Raw genomic sequence first — 17,804 nt, forward strand, 5'->3', positions numbered from 1 at the left:
GTCTCTAGCAGCAAAATGTCCTTGGCCCACTGTGGCCAAAGGGGTATAGCCCCATGTGGCACACCCTTTCATCTGAGTGATGGGACTCAGCTAGACAGGTAAAGAAAAAGTGATTTATATGTTAAAGAAAGTGTTCAATGGGTTAATTGCACATGAGTTGGAAATGCTGAGTCATTCCCCACAATACAAGTGTTTGGTGACCGTCTTATCTTTGTTGCTGGGAGGAATTTGTAGGTAGCTCCTGTGTGGATAAAGAGCAAAAGCTATAGCGTTCAGTGCTGGCCAGAAAAGTGTGGGAGATCTAAGCAGCAGAGACTGATTAGAATTGTGTAGAATTGTGTAAGGAAGTGGAACACTTTGTGAAGAGCTGCAAGGACTTTAGAAGCTGCTGGACTCAGGACTTGCTGTGAACTTTGGAACAGCAATAATTTTTGAAGCAAATAACTCTTACTGGGATCAGAGAGAGATGCCTACTTTGCCTCTGTCTTCACCCAAAAAGGAAAGCAGTGCCCAACCTGGTGCTAACAGAATAAATAATGCAAGGAAGGAGCTGCAGCCCAAGACAGGAAAACAGGTGGTAAGGGAACACCTAGCTACTTTAAATGAATTCAAATCTCCAGGGCCCGATGAGCTGCACCCAAGGGTACTAAAGCAGCTTGTGGATGTAATCTCAGAGCCTGAGTCTATGTTTGGGAATTCTTGGAGAACAGGTGAGGTTCCTGCAGACTGGAGGCAGGGAAATGTTGCCCCCCTCTTCAGAAAATGGAAAAAAAGAAGACCCAGGTCAGCTTGAAGTCAATACTGTACAGTGGTACCCCTGGTTGCGAACGGGATCCGTTCCGGAGCCCCGTTTGCAAAATGAGCAGAACGCAACCCGCAGCTGCACATCTGAGCATGTGTGGGTTGCGATTCGCAGCTTATGCACATGTGCGTGACATCATTTTGTGCATCTGCGGGACGCAACCTGAAAAAAGTATCATGAAGCAAACATAACACGAGGTATGACTGTACCAGGAAAACTCCTAGAACAGATAATTTAACAGTCTGTGAGCACTTGGAAAATGATGCTGTGAATACTAACACCCAGCATGGGTTTCTCAAAAACAAATCATGCAATCTCATTTCTTTTTGGATAGAGTTACAAGCATGGTGGATCAGGGAAGGCTATGGATGTAGTGTACCTTGATTTCAGCGAGGCTTTTGACAAAGTCGCGCCCCCCCCCCCCCATTTTTGTGGAGACTCTGGTAAAATGTGGGCTGGACGAGGTAACTGTTAGGTGGGTATGTAGCTGGTTGCCTGACTGAACCCAGAGTGGCCACTAATGGTTCCTCATCACCCTGGAAAAAAAGCGAGGTGCCACAGGGTTCTGTCCTAGCCCTGCTGTTCAATGCCTTTATAAACGACTTGGATTTAGGAATCAAGAGGAGGCAAAAGCAATACTGAACAGGCAGCCCCACACACCCGATCTAGAGTCCCATCCTAGTCCCGCGTTAACCAATCAAGAGAGTCACACTGCCGCTCCTCACAGGAGCCGCGCCTCGCTCCCAGGATGGGAAGCCCATAGAGACGGGGTTGTCTCCATGCCGACAAAAAACCCCCCACTACTCCAGGCTGAAAGGCAAACGTCTCCTCAAACAAGACTCCCCCGTGAGCACTTCCGGTCTACAACGGAGCGCGCTTCCGGCACTCTCTTCCGAGCAGTCCCACCATAGAGGCGCTGCGCGATAGAGCGGCGTCCCACGGCCTCCGTAGAGAGTCGTGCCGCCTTCTTCCATTTTCTTTCCTTTTTCAAACCGGAGAGGCAAGAGAACACTAAGCGACTGTGGGACCGAAAGCCAACGGCCCCGGAAGGAGGAAGTGAGGTGAGCTTTCTAGAGAGGAGGGGAGAGGATGTGACTCGTGTTGCGCAGGCGGGAAAGTGCGTCTGGTGAGGTGGGGGGGATTCAAAGCCGGGCGAGGGCTGGGGGCAATTGTCTTCGGTTTAAACGCGGTTGGTATGGGAAACTGCGGTAGTAGTAGTAGTGGTAGCAGCAGGAGTAGGCGGCTGGTGTGCGCTGTTGCTGCTCCGTAAGGAGGCGAGTTTTGGCTCCCGCAAATAGACAACGTGCGTGTTGCGCTGTGGCGGCGCTGAGCATCTTGTGGGTCGGGGGCTCCTGGGTGCGGGGTTTGGTGTGTGTACTTCCTAGTAGGCATTGTGAGGCAGGGGTGGTTTTTAGCCGAGTTGGCCAAAGGCAGCTTGCTAGAAGTCGTCGTCTTCTTCCCGTCTCCCATGTATAAACAAAACATTTTCTGCTTTCTCCCCAGGTTTCGCCTCCCCACAAGTGTTTTCTATTCCCCTGTGCCTTCGTGTTCCCTTTGCTTCTGTTAGAACTAGATGGAGAAGATCCCACGTTCCAGGAAGGACTAAGGCGTCTTGTCTTCTCCCTGCTTGGTTCCCTTTGCAAAACTTTCCCCCAAGAACATCTCGGCACGTTTTGCTGGTGTGGCCTCAACCCCTGCCATAGTGGGGTGAGGGGGTTGGAGGTGCTGTCAACATGGCGGATACATTGGAATTCAATGAAATATACCAAGAAGTGAAGGGATCGATGGTGAGTTAATGGGGTGGTGGTGGTAGCCTGAAAGGAGGAAAGTAACATATGGTGCTATGTGAGGAACAAGCAGTATGCTTGGAGGAAGGTTGACCTGTTGAATGGGATGCCACCTTGCCACTTTAGAAACCTAGTGCTTTGCCACAAGTTTGTTGTATGATCTGTGGTGTTCTGGTATGCCATCTTTTAAAGGGGAGTAAGAAATAATATTGCTCTGTCCCTTAAGGGTTCGGTGAGGTTAATTCTTTAAACATAATGGCAGGAGGGCCTATGAGAATACATTATTTAGGACAGTGAACAAATGTTTCAAGAGTGATGAAGCCCACATTTTTGCTTTGGGCTCCTGAGGATTGTGGAGAAATAACTTTTTTGGGTGGCAAATTCTTTACTCACTAAAATGCATCTTGAGACTTCAGCTGGGTATGAAACGTGCCTTAAAGCCTTTTTATTATTCAGCATTGTTAATGCCACTGGGGGGATTACTTGGCAGGCTGGTTGTATATCACTTGGGATTATTTCTGGATGCAAAACAACAAAGACTCTTGTGGCAAACTGAAAGACTAACAAATATATTATGGTGTAAGATTTTGTGAGCTAGAGTCTATAGATCTATATAAATGTTATTCCTAGCCACAAATATTTGCTTAATTTAAAACTGAATATGAAGCAAGGTTCTGAGGCTGACTTCTAAGGAAGTAACACCTACTTAAATAAATAGGGCTTTACTTCTTAGCAAATATGGTTAGGTTTGTGCTGTAGACATTGTCTTTTTTAAGAAAACAGATGTCTGGACACTTTACTGTAGAAGCAGAAAACTAGATCTGGCCACTAGGTTGGCTCCATATTCCTCTCGCTGCCAAAGCAAAGTTTGACAGATGGGGGGGGGGATATCCACCTGTCAGTCACTTGACATCACAGCAACATCAAGTCACTGGTGTTTCCCTATATGGTTAGAAATCAACTGTGGGCCAAGGCAAATCACTTAGCAAAGTGCTTAGAAAGCACACTGCAACCCCACTTTTGGACCAGCCACATTTTGACCTTCTCTATCCTTGATAGCATATAGCACATCAGGTGTAAGACAGGTGGGTGTGGCTTGCAGACAAAATGGGGAGGTCTGGTAACCTAATTAGGTCTGTGGGTTGGAGGTTCCCCACTGCTGCTTTACTGAGTGGTTTGAGTCCCATTCCAAATGTTTGGGGAGAAAACAATTATAGTGGAAGGAATTATTGTAGTTGTTGGATAGTTGCCATAAACACCACATCATATGTCTTGTCCAACTTGTTCTAAATAGTATTTTAAAGGGGGATTTGGTGGCAGTTTGAGGAATAAATGGAGTTGTTTTAGGAGAAGAGCCTATCAAGTTTTCGAGAGGCCACGGAGCTAAAGCACCTGCTAACCTTCTGTCTCTTGTGGGTCAGAATGATGGCCGCCTGCGACTGAACCGTCAAGGTGTGATTTTCAAGAACAGTAAAACAGGAAAAGTGGACAATATTCAGGCATCAGAGTTGGCAGAGGGCATCTGGCGACGAGTGGCACTGGGACATGGTCTCAAACTCCTGACAAAGAACGGTCACGTCTACAAATATGATGGGTTCAGAGAGACGGTAAGGTTCTTTTTGGAATGAGTTTGCTTCTGAGCATGATACAGTACAGCCCTCAGCAGGTCTTCAGGACTTGGTGGGGTGAGCGGTTTTTTGTATTATGGATCAAGACAGGTTGATATTGTGCAGCATCTGCCATTGGGTGTTTATTTTTGCCTGAAATTCCACCAGTTTGCATATCCAGTTTGGTCTTGCAAAAGTGCCTTTTCCCTCTAGCCTTATGGTTGTGTGTTGCCTTAGTTGCAGGCTGTTATAAAGATGTCGGTTCTACAATGGGATTTCTAGTTTCATGCATCTCTTGTAGCATGCAATTCTTAACTCTTAGCTTATATAAAAAATACTTGTTAGCATTGACATAATTTTGCTCTGGCCTCTGATATGTAGCTTATTTTAATTTCCAAGGTGCAGAAAGCTATTCACAGCAAATGGCTACTCTATACCGCTGCCTTACTAGTGCATTAACTGACTGTTCCCTGATTATGCATTTTCCTTCCATAGGAATTTGACAAACTCTCAGATTTCTTCAAGACACACTTTCACTTAGACCTTGCTGAAAAAGACTTGTGTGTGAAGGGGTGGAACTGGGGGACAGTGAAGTTTGGAGGTATGTTTGGGTGTGGTGGGTGGTACCCCGACCCCAAGGGAAATTGGCACACTGTGTCTCGAAGACAGAGCTAAGAGAAAAGAATGGAGAAGGTTGTTTTTGTTTTACTTTGGGTTGGAGAGTGACTGAAAATGTATTATTATTTTCTCTTGGAAGATACCTTGTTGGTCTTTTGCAGGGCAGCTTCTCTCTTTTGACATTGGTGAGCAGCCAGTTTTTGAGATCCCACTCAGTAATGTCTCCCAGTGTACAACTGGCAAGAATGAAGTGACGTTGGAATTCCACCAGAATGACGACACTGAAGTGTCGCTTATGGAGGTGCGCTTCTACGTGCCACCCACTCAGGAGGATGGCGTGGATCCCGTGGAGGTGAGTGAGAACTGAGTAGAGATGATTTTGGGGTGGGAGAGAGAGCATTAGTTGATAAAAACTTCATTCCACTCTTTACTGCAGGCATTTGCCCAGAATGTATTATCCAAGGCAGACGTCATCCAGGCCACCGGAGATGCCATCTGCATCTTCCGAGAGCTGCAGTGCTTGACACCTCGTGGTCGATATGACATCCGCATCTACCCTACCTTCCTGCACCTCCATGGCAAGACATTTGACTACAAGATCCCCTACACCACGGTTCTGCGGCTTTTTCTGCTGCCCCATAAAGACCAACGCCAGATGTTCTTCGTGGTGAGCAGCAGTGGAATTGGGGGGAAGGGGTTGCCTGTCAGGAGTAAGAATGATGGTTACTTCATGCAGTAGGCTCCAATCATAGGTTCTCTTCCTTCTCCCCTTTGTGCTTTACGAGAGAGGCCAGGGCCTTTCATCCCTTGAAAACTTGGGACCAGTTAACGTAAGAGATTTCTTTACTCCCACATGCACCCACTCAACTGCTTTGATCGGTGGAATTGGCACTACTGCGGGGGCCACATAATACCTGTTCCAGATTTGTAAGAACTTGATTGTTTAGTGTGGCAGCACCTGCGCTTCTGAACTTCATGCCTATTGAGATCAAACAGGCACCTTCTTTTTTGGGCGCCTGCTAAAAACATTCTTGCTTACACAAACCTATCCTGGTGCTTTGAAAGTTAGTATTTTAAGTTTTAAAAAAATATGGTTGTGATTTTTTTTCTTGATTTTCTTGTTTTATCTTTTTGTAAATCACTTGGAGGTATTTTGCAATCAAATGATGTATACCTTTTATGAAATAAAAATGAATAAGTTCTTGTTACTAATTAAAAAACCAGAAACAAAGCAAATTATCAGTCTTATGTTGCACTCTGGGAAGAAGAATCCAGGTGTCTTTCTACTCAGTACACAGTCAGTGTCTCAGATAAAATTTCAGGGATTGTTATGTATCCTTCCTATTCTTCTGCTCTGCCTTGGTTCCCTCCCTGCAAGCGTTCCGGGCATAAGGGGAGCTTGCCTGTTGTTTCAGCACTGTGTTAAGGTGTCGGGCCTTAGGGCTCTCTCGTTCCTTCTAACTGCAGCAGGTGTGGATAGAGATGCAAGAGCTAATCCCTCAGCGTTGCATAGCTAACTTGCACATAATAATCTCTTCCTATCAGATGGAGATAAAGCACATAATTTTTTCTTAGAAAGCAGCAAGGTGGTCTTGTGCCACCTGCTATGCCAGACTGCACATCCGGCCAAGTTATTTGTTGCTTAGAAGGCCATTGGCCTTAATGTCTCAACAAATGAAACTGATTTGTAAAAATGTTACATGGGGAAAAAATACGATAGAGAGGCAGTGCACACACTTTTGTAAATCAACAAAATATTTAATAAACAAATAAAAGTACAAAAAAGAGAAGGCCATTGGCCTTTAAGGCAGAAGGAAGTCAGAGCTTGCATGTCCAGTCTGGCATGGCATTGCCAATGTCTGACATGTTATTGCAAGCAGAGCAACTGCATATACAGCCTGGGGAGGTTCGGCCCTTGTCTGCTTACCTGTGAGCATCTGCAGTTCTAAGGGAGTGGTCATATCTAAAGCTAGACCATGCTATTTTGGAGAAGGCTACATAGTGACATTCTGCATGGTTGTGTTTTTTTTTTTAATAAAAAAGACTATAATGTCTCTTAACATTTCTGAAAGGGTGTGTGAGAGAAATATACTCAGTTTGATGCAGCAGTCTGAACCTGAAGATTCCTGAAAAGAAGTGCAAATTTTTATTCTCCTAGTTGAGTCTGTAGAGACTGCTGCTGTCTAGGATTAAATTTGGATTTCTGTTGCTGTCTTAAATCAAGGGGAAAGGGCTTTGTAATGGGTAGGTTGTCTCTATGAAAGGGAGATGCATGTGATATCAGCGTGGTGTGTGGGGGTTAGGCTGCATGGGAATGGTGCTTTTGGATCAGGGCTCCTGCTGAAGGTGAAGATTATCTCTGCTTCCTTCCAGATCAGCTTAGATCCTCCTATAAAGCAAGGCCAAACACGTTACCACTTTCTTATCCTACTCTTCTCAAAGGATGAGGACATCTCCTTGACCCTCAACATGAATGAGTGCGTACCATTCACAATATTGTATTCCTTACAGTCTATCTGTGTTTGCTTCCCCTAGATGCTTTCTAAGCTTGGCTCTACCTGTCATGCCCAAGTGTTTTTTTGTCCCAGTTGCACAGACTGCTGCAATTAATTGGTGTTGTAGTAATCTTTGGAGTCTCTTGCATTTCCATTTCTGTCAAACTTGTTCTGTGTGTTTGTATGGAGAGGGAGAGAACGAGAACGAGACTGGCTTGCACAAGGAGACCTTGGAGTTTCCAGTGCAACATTCTAACTTTAAGACTGCTAGTTCTAGTCTCCACCTGCTCCCTATTATTACCTTTCTCAACCCCGACCCCCATGTGTACATATATGCCTGTGCACACCCACACACAGGCGACTCTCTGCTTATGTGGGAGCTATGTCCAGGGAAGGTAGAAACTATAAAAGGCACAGTGCAGCATTTACTGCAGACTGTCCCTGGACGTCAGAATGCTCTCCCAGAGTGAATGCAATGGCAGGTGGAATTGCTGACTGTGCTTTTTCAGCATAAAGCTGTGATCCCTCAAGTTAAATGTGCATAGTTTGTGAGTCAACTGTACATACATAAGCATGCACACTTAGTATTTAAAACATCTTTCAACAGCTCCTTGAGTCTGGCACTTTCTTAACTTCTATTCTGTCTCTCTCTCTAACAGGGATGAGGTAGAGAAGCGCTTTGAGGGTCGGCTCACCAAGAATATGTCTGGCTCCCTGTATGAGATGGTCAGTCGTGTCATGAAAGCTCTTGTCAACCGGAAGATCACCGTGCCTGGCAACTTCCAGGGGTGAGAAATGCCTCCATGCTGGGTTAGAGGAATTGTGAACCATTCATTGGCTGTCATTGATTTGACCGGGGTATGAATGAGAAAGGTATGGCCAAAATTGAGCATGGCTCTTATTTCCCTATTACAGGCATTCCGGGGCACAGTGCATCACTTGTTCCTATAAGGCTAGTTCGGGCCTCCTGTACCCTTTAGAGCGTGGCTTCATCTACGTGCACAAGCCACCCGTTCATGTTCGCTTTGACGAGATTTCTTTTGTGAACTTTGCCCGTGGGACCACAACCACACGCTCCTTCGACTTCGAAATAGAAACCAAGCAGGGAATGCAATACACTTTCAGCAGCATAGAGAGGTGAGTGAATGGATTGTAGCAGAACCATAGAGACACAAGTGTGCTCACCAGCTTTTGATCTCAGCCACCTCTATAGCTGTATAATATTTTCTATTGTGGTGCAAAGGTGCAGAATTGCCACTGCCCTTGAGCTCTTCCAATTCTGAAAGACAGTTCTTTATGCTGCTTGCATATGTGTGACCTATAAATTCCAGATGTTTTCATTTTAATAGCTGCATCATGCATATATTCTTATTTATTAATTTGTTACCTGCCTTTCACTCTTAAGGTCCCAGGGCAGGTTACAGCGTTAAAAACAATATTCAAAACAATTTAAAACCATAAAACTAGGTCCTAAAAACACAATATTCCGTTCTCCAGTTCCCCTCTGTGCCCTCACAATATAGGATCTATTTTCCCTGGCAGCAACTGATTCACTGCTGTTCTGTGAAGTTTTGTCACAGGCAAGTGAGTATTAGTCTTGTGCGAGATGATTGTATCTATGGCTTCTCTTCCTTGCAGAGAAGAATATGGCAAACTATTTGACTTTGTGAATACCAAGAAGCTGAATATCAAGAACCGAGGACTGAAGGAGGTACCTGTTACAAGAGGGTGGGCAAGAGAGAGGACAGGGAAAGGCAACTACTGTCTGGTCCTGATCCTGATCTACTGGGGAAGGGTGGGGGTTCTCTGTCTCTCCGGAGCTTTCTCCCTTCTCAATTTCTGTTCTCTCCTTGTAGAAGAAAAAGGTCTGTGCGATTGTCCCCTCCTCTTCCTCCTCCTCTTGGTTCAGGTCTCCTCTGCATGGCTGTGGTGAACATTCCTAATCACCATAGTATAAGCTTGCATGAACCACAGGCAAGGGGCAGCAGCCTGCTCAAGAAGTGGCTTCCACCTAATCCACCTTACTAGCATGGTTCTTCCCTTCCTCTGAGGAGAGAAGGTGTGTTCTAGCAGACCCAGGAGACAGCATGCATTCAGTTCTTGAGGAATCTGCTGTGTGTGTGTGTGTGTGTGTGTGTGTGTGTGTGTGTGTGTGTTTAAAACAGAAGCCTTTTCCATACAGTATGTGTGCTCAAAAGCATGCTGGGAGTTGTGGTTTTAGAATCTCTGCATGTTTTGGGTGTGGAAAGTGTTGAGAGAGAGCGTCTGCTCAAATACTGGAGTTGGGAAGCTTCCATGGAATGCTTTGTTTATGTTTCTAGGGCATGAAGAGTGTGCCCTATGATGATTATGCTGGTTCAGATGAGGACTCACATGATGCTTACTTGGAGCGTATGAAGGAGGAGGGCAAAATTCGTGAGGAGCATGCAAATGACAGCAGTGAAGACTCTGGGGAGGAGACGGGTAAGCCATTTTTTGAAAATTTCTTTTGGGTTTGTTTTTTTTAAATAATTGAACAGTATATAACTTTTTAAAAATATGTTTATTTTTCATGGCACAGAAGATACATTTTGAGAAAACTGTTGTTACAACAGTAAACAACAAATAACTTGTACTGATCGTATTTCAAACTTTTGTCATGTTATATAATAAAGTTGTGTTTGATTACGCTAAAAGATCATGCCACATTTCCCCATGAATGTTTGATAGATTTCTGCCATGGTCTCAACAATTTATGTTTTCAAGAAGCATTTGCCATACATTATAAAAGGAATGTGGATAGTGTCTGCCCTTTGCCGCTTCGACTTGACATGCCAATATCTAAGCCAATGCTATGGACTATACTTGTTAAGCCCAACACCAATTTTCCAGGATCTGACTATCTCCATACAGGCAGCTGTCAATAGAAAGGCTAAGAGATCAACATTAGGGTAATTTTGAGCGGGTGGGATCATAAGCCAAATACTGCTAGTGCAGGAGACATTTCACTTGTTTTGTTGTATGTCAAGGTTATTTCTATATCTGCCCATGGTTTGCTCTTTTGACTGTTCATCAGTGACATCAAATGTTTTAGTTGAAAGGCTTCGTTAGAAGTTTAGAGGTGTGGGATTCCAAATCTGCTGCCTTGAACATTTCCATACATAGTTCTGGAGCCTAGTTGCACTTTTCCCCTTCGTGTATGAACTTGTTCATTGAGCACTGCCAAATTTTAAATTGTTTGGGTGTAATCATAATTATCAGCACTTGAAAGAGAAACAAAAATGTCAGAAGGATAGCTGCTGTAAAGATGGTTATGCGTCCTGACCATGCTAAATGTAAGTTTCCCCAAGATCTAAAATCCCATCGTACTTGTAAAAGTAATGGTGTAAAGTTTGCTTTCTTTAGAGCTGACAGGTTTTTTTGTTACCTGGGCTCCCAAATATTTTACTTCCTTATAGCAGATTTAAAAACCTATCTGTTTTTGAATGATTGATTGGTCAGATGGAGAAATGTCCATTTATGTTATTTCTGATTTGGATTTGCTAATTTTGAATCCAGACACTTTAGCATAATTGCTTAGTTTTTTCATTTCAGTAATATGAGCATTGCAACTTTTGGATTCAATAGCATAATTGATACAATGTCTGCAAAAAGGCTTATTTTATGCATTTCTTTTGTTAGCTATTTAAATATGAAATAAGTAAATGAATAAATAGCTTTTCTGCAGCCTGGAGATACAGAGATTGGCCTATTCTGTCTTTGCTTTGTGGCCAAATCCATTCCTGTTTGCTTTTTCATGCCTTACATTTCGTTCTCATCAGTGTGGTTTAAAAACAGAGATTTTCTTTTTCCAGATGAATCATTCAATCCTATGGAGGAGGAAGAGGATGTGGCAGAAGAGTAAGTAAAATGCTTCAGCTTGCTGGAGATAGTGTTGTTGAATGCTGCATTGAGGGCTCTGTTAGGAATCAAAAGGCATATTAATATTTTAATAAATACTGGGGGAAGCTGTGTGCTTGGAAGGGGCCAGTGTAACACTGAAGGATGCAATAACATCGAACTGCGGGTCTTCAATATGACCGTATGGAAGCAGGCAAAACACATGATTAGGAGACTTCCAACAGAAGAAAGTTGGATCATCTGTATTGGAGTGATGACAATAGTAGGGTGAAATGGGAAGAAGAACATCGTGTTATAATGTTGTGAGGATCCATTTGGGGAGTAGGAAATGGGGGTTGTAGTTCATGCCGCATGAGCAGGTTTCCACTTTTGCAGGGGTGGCGTGCTTTCTTTTCTCTGTCTCCTGTCAGCCCACCCAGATCTCCTCAGGATGGTCTCCAAAGCCTCTTGAGCGATTGTGATGGTGTACAGTCAGAGCTGCAAGGAGGAGGGGAAGTCCCACTGCATTAGTGGAGGCCTGTTCCTCTCGTATAGCAGCATTACTGGGTGCAACCACTGGTTATCAAAATGAGTGGGGAAATCTGAGTCCTAAATTTAAGGCAACACTTTGCGACTCACTTTGACAGTCTTGTGCTTTTTATCTTCGTCTGTGAAATATACTGTCCTTTCATCAGTCTAAAATTGTACACAGGGTTGAATATTCAAGAAAACGTTGGGAGCTAGTAATCTGGGCATGCTTTCACTTAAGCTGTTGGAGAGCATCTTGCAGGGTGGGCAGTCATGACAATGGACCCATTCTATTTCAAATGCTTTAAGAACGTCAGCTTACTTAAAAGGCTTGTCTGGTTGGTCTTTGAAGTATGAACATTGGGGCAGGTTAGACAGATGAAGGGTATAAAAGGCAATTGCTTTTGATGTTTGAATGCAGTGGTTAACAGTCAATTGATACCTGCTGCTTTGTGCGCTCTTGTTAGAATAGTTTCTGACAAGTGTATGCAGCGGCTTATTGAAATCCTATATATCTAACAATTTTAAGCAGTCGTGGTAGGGCTTCCAGTGTTTCTAAATTTTATAAGTTGTTTATTCTAATCGGGCTATATAGACCTATCTGTTTATGATATTTGTTACTGATTTTAATGATTCTGCAGCATCCAAGTCATTCTTGGAACTCATTAATTTATTTGCTGCATTTATTTCCCAGTTTTTCTGTAAGGAGCTGGAGATGCTGTTTAATATGGTTCTCCCCCTCCTTATTTAATCCCCACAGCAACCCTGTTAGGTAGGCTAGGCTGAGTGGGGATTTGAATCCTAGTTACCCTATTTCTAGTCCTGCACTCTAACCACTATACTGCACTGATGTAGTGTAACTGACACATGAGAGTTAAGCACAAAAAAACTTAGGATGAGGATATTGTTGCTCAAGCTTGAGTGTGTGCTCTCATTTTAAAAGTGACTGGGATTTGTTTGTGGGTTTAGGAAGCTGTGAACCCACCTCTTTCTTTGGGTGTCTTTTCCTTGTGACAGGTTTGACAGTAATGCCTCAGCCAGCTCGTCTAGCAACGAAGGAGACAGCGACGAGAAGAAGAAACCTGCCAAAAAAGCCAAAATTGTCAAAGAACGCAAGCCTCGCAAGAAGCCATCTGAGGTGAGAGCAACCAGGATGTGGAGATTGTTGAATTCAAGGCCGCTCTCTTCCTGGCATTCTTTGAGTGCTTCCTGTCAGAGCTGGAAGTGCCTGTGAGAAAGCAAACAAGTGCACAGTTACAAATCAGCAGCCTTGCACTGGGCATTGCTTGGGAGTTCCTAAGAAACCAAACAAATCAGTGCAGTTTTGAAAGGTGCACTCTGTCATGTTGATTCAAAAGGGCATCCAAACAGAGGGGAACCTGCTCCTCGATCTCAGTGGTGCCCAAACACCTAGCAAGCAGACAAATCAGCAGTTGATATATTGACAAGGGACCATATTTTGAACTGAATCGGGACCAGCAGTGTTAACTTGCGCCTATGTTAGCTGAGACCAGAACAAGAACTGTTTTAAAACTCTTGAACACATTCAAACATTAATCGACTTAAGTAAAGCTATTGAGGGTACCTAAGGAGAGTTCACTGCCGAAATCTCTCCTTACATAGAGAGGTTAACAGGCATTTCCCCTGTGAATCTGCTCACATAGGGGAGAGCTGTGGCAGGATGGGCTTTGAAATTGAGGGATGGCACTGGGGGCCAAGTTGGTCCATGCTTATTAGTGGTGCAGTGAATATGAAAACCAGTCTTGGGAATATAAGGGGGAAAGGGGGCAGTAGAAGAGGATTTGGAGCAAAAACTGTGTGTCGCAATTTGCAAAGCTGCAGATTGCTGGAAGGGCAATTGGCTACAGTCAAAAGTCAAGTTAGAGGTCTTTATGCAGGTGGCTTTGGTAGACTGGAAGGGATTTTTCCAGAATCTGTGGAATAGGCAGGGCTTCCCTTTACCTGGAGGTGAAGTGTTGTGATTTTTCTCTCTTCTCACCCTCCCTTTTCCCACAGGGTAAGAAAGGGAAAGACCCCAATGCCCCAAAGAGACCTTTGTCTGCTTACATGCTCTGGCTCAATGCTAACCGTGACAAGATCAGGGCAGATAGTCCTGGCATGAGTGTCACTGATGTGTCCAAGAAGGCTGGAGAACTCTGGAAAGGAATGTCCAAAGAGAAGAAAGAGGTGGGTGATGAGTTGATAATGATAACATTTTATGGATGTGGAAATGTGCCAGTAACTTTTGGGAGTTGTTTATGATTTGTTCATCTGAATGCCAGTTGCTGGGGGGGGGGGCAGACAGTGGGAGAGGGCTGTTGCTTTCTGGAGGTTTCTCTGAAGTGTCTTGGAAGGGTGGTAGTTCAGTGGTGGACCACATGTTTTCCACGTAGAAGGTCAGAGGTTCAATCCCTGTTGTGTCAGGTTAGGATTGGAAAGGATTCCTGCCTCAAACCCTGGGATATTAGGGAATTCCTGCTGTGAGAAATGGTTGCTAAACCAAATTGACTCTTGGTCTGATCCAGCAGGAATTCCATAATGTCCCGAGACAGTTAAATCCTGTTTTATCCTGATGATTATGCATTTCCACTTGGTCACTAAATCCAGCTCTGGGTTTTTGAACCTCAGTTGAATCCATTTCAGCCTTGACCCACAGGCATAAGGAAAAGAACGATGGGCTTAAAATAAAACCTCAGGACTCTGCATTCCTTGAGTTTTTGGATTTCAGTTTCTATTGCATGGGATACACATGCTCCTGGTGTTAGCAGAAATGGTGCATGAGTTGTTCTTTTTGTGGGTTGCGTGAGTAAAACGTTCTCTTTTTGGATGAAGGAATGGGATCGCAAAGCTGAAGATGCCAAGAGGGACTACGAGAAGGCAATGAAGGACTACAATGAAGGAGGGAAGTCGGACAGCTCCAAGAAGTGAGTAGCTGCGTCCCTCCCCCAGAAAGAAGAAAACAGACTCCCTTCCTCATTTCTCCATAGTGCTTCTGTTGCCCCAAAGGGATTCTGCCAATTCTGCCATTACAGCACCCTATCTCTTTCTTCACACGAACAGGGAAAAATCCAAGAAGAAGAAAAAGCCAGAGAAGCCAGGGAAAGGCAAGCCAGAGAAGAAGGCACCTGCATCTGCAAAATTGTCTGTGAGCAAGAGCCCTTCCAAACAACTTGGAGAGAGTTTCAAGAGCAAGGAGTTTGTCTCCAGTGATGATAGCTCCTCAGGCGAGGACAAGAAGGAGGTGAGTGGCAATGCGCTCTGTGGTGGCAATGCAGTGCCACTGCCAGTGAGCTAGGAAGGATGGGAAGGAAAACATGCTCCATTCAGGTCAGAATCCTGTTGCCAGTTCTTGCTACAGAAGAGCAACCAATTCCCCCCCCCCCCCATGATGTTTTCACCACAACTTACAGGACGGTCCTTTTGTGGCCACAAGAAATGGTAGAGTGCCTCTAACCGTGAACATGGCAATCCATAATCTCCCTACTTTCATTAGTCTCCACACTTGAGACATTGCATTGCCTCATGTGTTTTAATTTGCCGAATAAGTATTTATGGAATTTGTATTTCAGAGCTAAGAACATTTTTCACGGTGTGTAGTCTTATAGGACAGTGTCAGGAGGAAAGGACAACAGGAAAGATATTGAGGCAGGGAAGATAGGTGGAGAGCCATGGGAAGAACACGGACGTCTGGTGTTGGTAAAAGGCACACCACTGCAAAGACCTGCTTAAAGCCCCCTTGGTTTCTAAGCGTTTGCTTTACTATGCTCTGCAACCATGAAGACTAGAAATTTGCTATTTTTAAGAATACCAAGCCAGTTATGTATAAGTGCTCAAGCTGGAGAACAATATTGGCTTTAATAATATATCATATGATTTCTATTTTCCCCTGGTTTCTCCATGTTTTCCTGTCCTTTTACTGCCATTTGCTGAACCATATTCATTCCTGTTACATTGTACACACTCCTGTGTTTCTAGCGTAGTAAATAAAAGCACATTGCAGGCTTTTCTAGATTTCCCCATCTTCATGCAGCTTAAACATCCTGTTTGCTCCATTTATTGTATGCTTTTACTGCAGTTGGCTGTTCAGCTGAAGCTTAATTGATCTGGTCCCAGTGGTACCCAGCAGCTCCCCTTTCCGGCGCTGATTCTGTTGGCTTAGACTCTAAGGCATGCAGCTAATCTTGAATCTTTCATTTGCTCTTAACAATACCTGTGCCTCTTTCTTTTCTAGGATTCTGATGAGGAGGAGATCGCCAGCACCCCACCCAGCTCAGCAGAATCTGCATCTGGTTCAGATTAGCAAGAAACACCCACACAAACACCCCGATTCCCCACCCTTTTTGCAGGTGTTGTGGTGGTTCTATTTGTGGAGGTGAGGCCAAGAGGACATTGTTCCAGACAGGATGGATGGAGAGCTGGCACCACTACAATGCTTCAGTTGTTCCCCCTCCCAGTATTGCAGGTTGTAGTCAGGGCCAGTTGTCCCGTCCAGAGAGAATGGATTGTGCTAAAAGAGGACAGAGAAAGCCCATCACCCCTGCCCCTTTTCTACCTTCATGTTGCTATAGATGCATTGTGTCCTGTTAGATGGCGGGCTCAGTGGTATGTGGCATACAGCTGGAAGATGGGGGCACTGTGTTGCTTCCCTGGTCAGATTCAGTTGATGTCTTTTGGTTTTTCTTTTTTAAGGTTCTCTTTGCATTTTTGTTTATCGTGGCTAACTGATTTAATAAAAATCAAGTGAATTTGGACGAGACTTGTTCTTGTGTGACACCCCACCCTGCAACAGCCCGGACAAATGAAAAGCATCTTCCAGCATGGAGGTGTATGTCAAAGCAAATCAAACCATTTCTTCTGCAGCAGCAGGGAAAGACCTATGTATTTTTGCGCAACCTGCGCCAGTGATCTTTATGTAGAGTTTTGTACAGGAGCTGCATCTTATGCTTTGGGCCAAGGGGCTTAACTGTAGTACCTTCCATTAGCAGCTGCTGCACTAATTGTATTTAAAGGGCCATTGCGTCCTGATGGGATGTGGCTAATGTAGGCAAGCAGTCAATAGAGATGAAACCTGGCAGTGCCTGAGATTCCATCAGCAATAACAGCATCCTTGAACCTCGCCAACATTAACACTTGGGACAGCGTCTGGTCCCGATGGATAACTGCTGGCACTCTTTAAAGAAATGTGAGAGCTTCTGTGCTTTGCTTTTCCTTAAAGGCAAAGGAAGCTTACAGGCAGCTTCCTTTCCCCCCTTTCCTCTATTGGATCATCTTATATCAACCAGTATGGAGACGTGTATCCATGTGAGTGTGTGTACAGAAGGAATAGAGGTGGACTTGAGCTGGCCTTGGATGGATTGCCAATGGCTGTTTCCTTGGCAGGGATGTTGCTCGACAAGTGGCTCTCTGGGAATTCAGGAGCAGTATTAAAATGATAAGGGGCTAATTAAAATCAAATTGGACCTAATGGCTCAACCCATGGAAGTCATCAGCCTCTTTTGAGTATAACGCATCCTGGGCAAAACAAAGGGGTATTGTGCCCCCTAGACAGAGTGGGAGCCCTTTGGGAAACATAAAAGCAGGGCATGGTGATCAAATCCATCATGTTTAATCTTTTGCATCCTGTATTGTTATTAGTCATAAGAGTTGCTGCTTTGGCTAACATTTGTATTTCTCTTTAGAAAGCCATCACGGTATCCCCTGGCAGTAGGTTTCATATTTTAATTATGCATTCTTTTGATTACTTTTATTTATCTTAAAACCAGCTATATATCCTTTCCAATGAAGAGCTGTGAACTCTTGTTTTTTTAGAGTGGGCAACCTTTCCAAATTCCTTACCCAGTACTTCTCATAACCTTACGAGCCAATCTTATCCCACCTCAGCACTTCCCACCCACACAAAGCTAAAATCCTCAAATGATTTACACTTTCTTTGTAAGGTAGGTGGGCTCCCCGTGATCATTTTATTCATGTTTTTTCTTTCGACAGCTGTAGGGCTTTGTATTGAGGTTCCCAGAACTGCACACACATTACTAAATGTGTGCACATACCATAGGTTTTTATATGATGGTGCTATGATGGAAGCTGTGTTTTTCAACTTTCCTTATAACAT

The 17,804-nt window shown here is 44.2% G+C and overlaps 1 protein-coding gene across 5 annotated transcripts; it reads left to right on the top strand.

The window, feature by feature from the left end:
• The first annotated feature begins 224 nt into the window (after positions 1–224).
• Positions 225–16,444, top strand: SSRP1 (structure specific recognition protein 1). Of its 5 annotated transcripts, none has more exons than XM_083513378.1 (17): positions 225–1,863; positions 2,306–2,589; positions 4,011–4,196; positions 4,692–4,797; positions 4,976–5,166; positions 5,251–5,481; positions 7,188–7,291; positions 7,969–8,097; positions 8,225–8,446; positions 8,948–9,020; positions 9,631–9,772; positions 11,143–11,188; positions 12,713–12,833; positions 13,712–13,882; positions 14,528–14,619; positions 14,756–14,936; positions 15,927–16,444. In XM_083513378.1, exons 2-17 carry the CDS (start codon positions 2,536–2,538, stop codon positions 15,993–15,995), a joined length of 2,118 nt encoding a protein of 705 aa, XP_083369504.1. In that variant the 5' UTR covers positions 225–1,863; positions 2,306–2,535; the 3' UTR covers positions 15,996–16,444. The 5 variants fall into 5 exon arrangements, with proteins under 5 accessions (XP_083369504.1, XP_083369506.1, XP_083369505.1 ...); XM_083513380.1 differs by having other exon boundaries at positions 1,732–1,919; XM_083513379.1 differs by having other exon boundaries at positions 1,848–1,928.
• Positions 16,445–17,804: the final 1,360 nt, after the last annotated feature.

Source organism: Podarcis liolepis (genome assembly GCF_965112155.1).
Source record: "Podarcis liolepis genome assembly, chromosome: 1".
NCBI classification, from domain to species: Eukaryota; Metazoa; Chordata; class Lepidosauria; order Squamata; family Lacertidae; genus Podarcis; species Podarcis liolepis.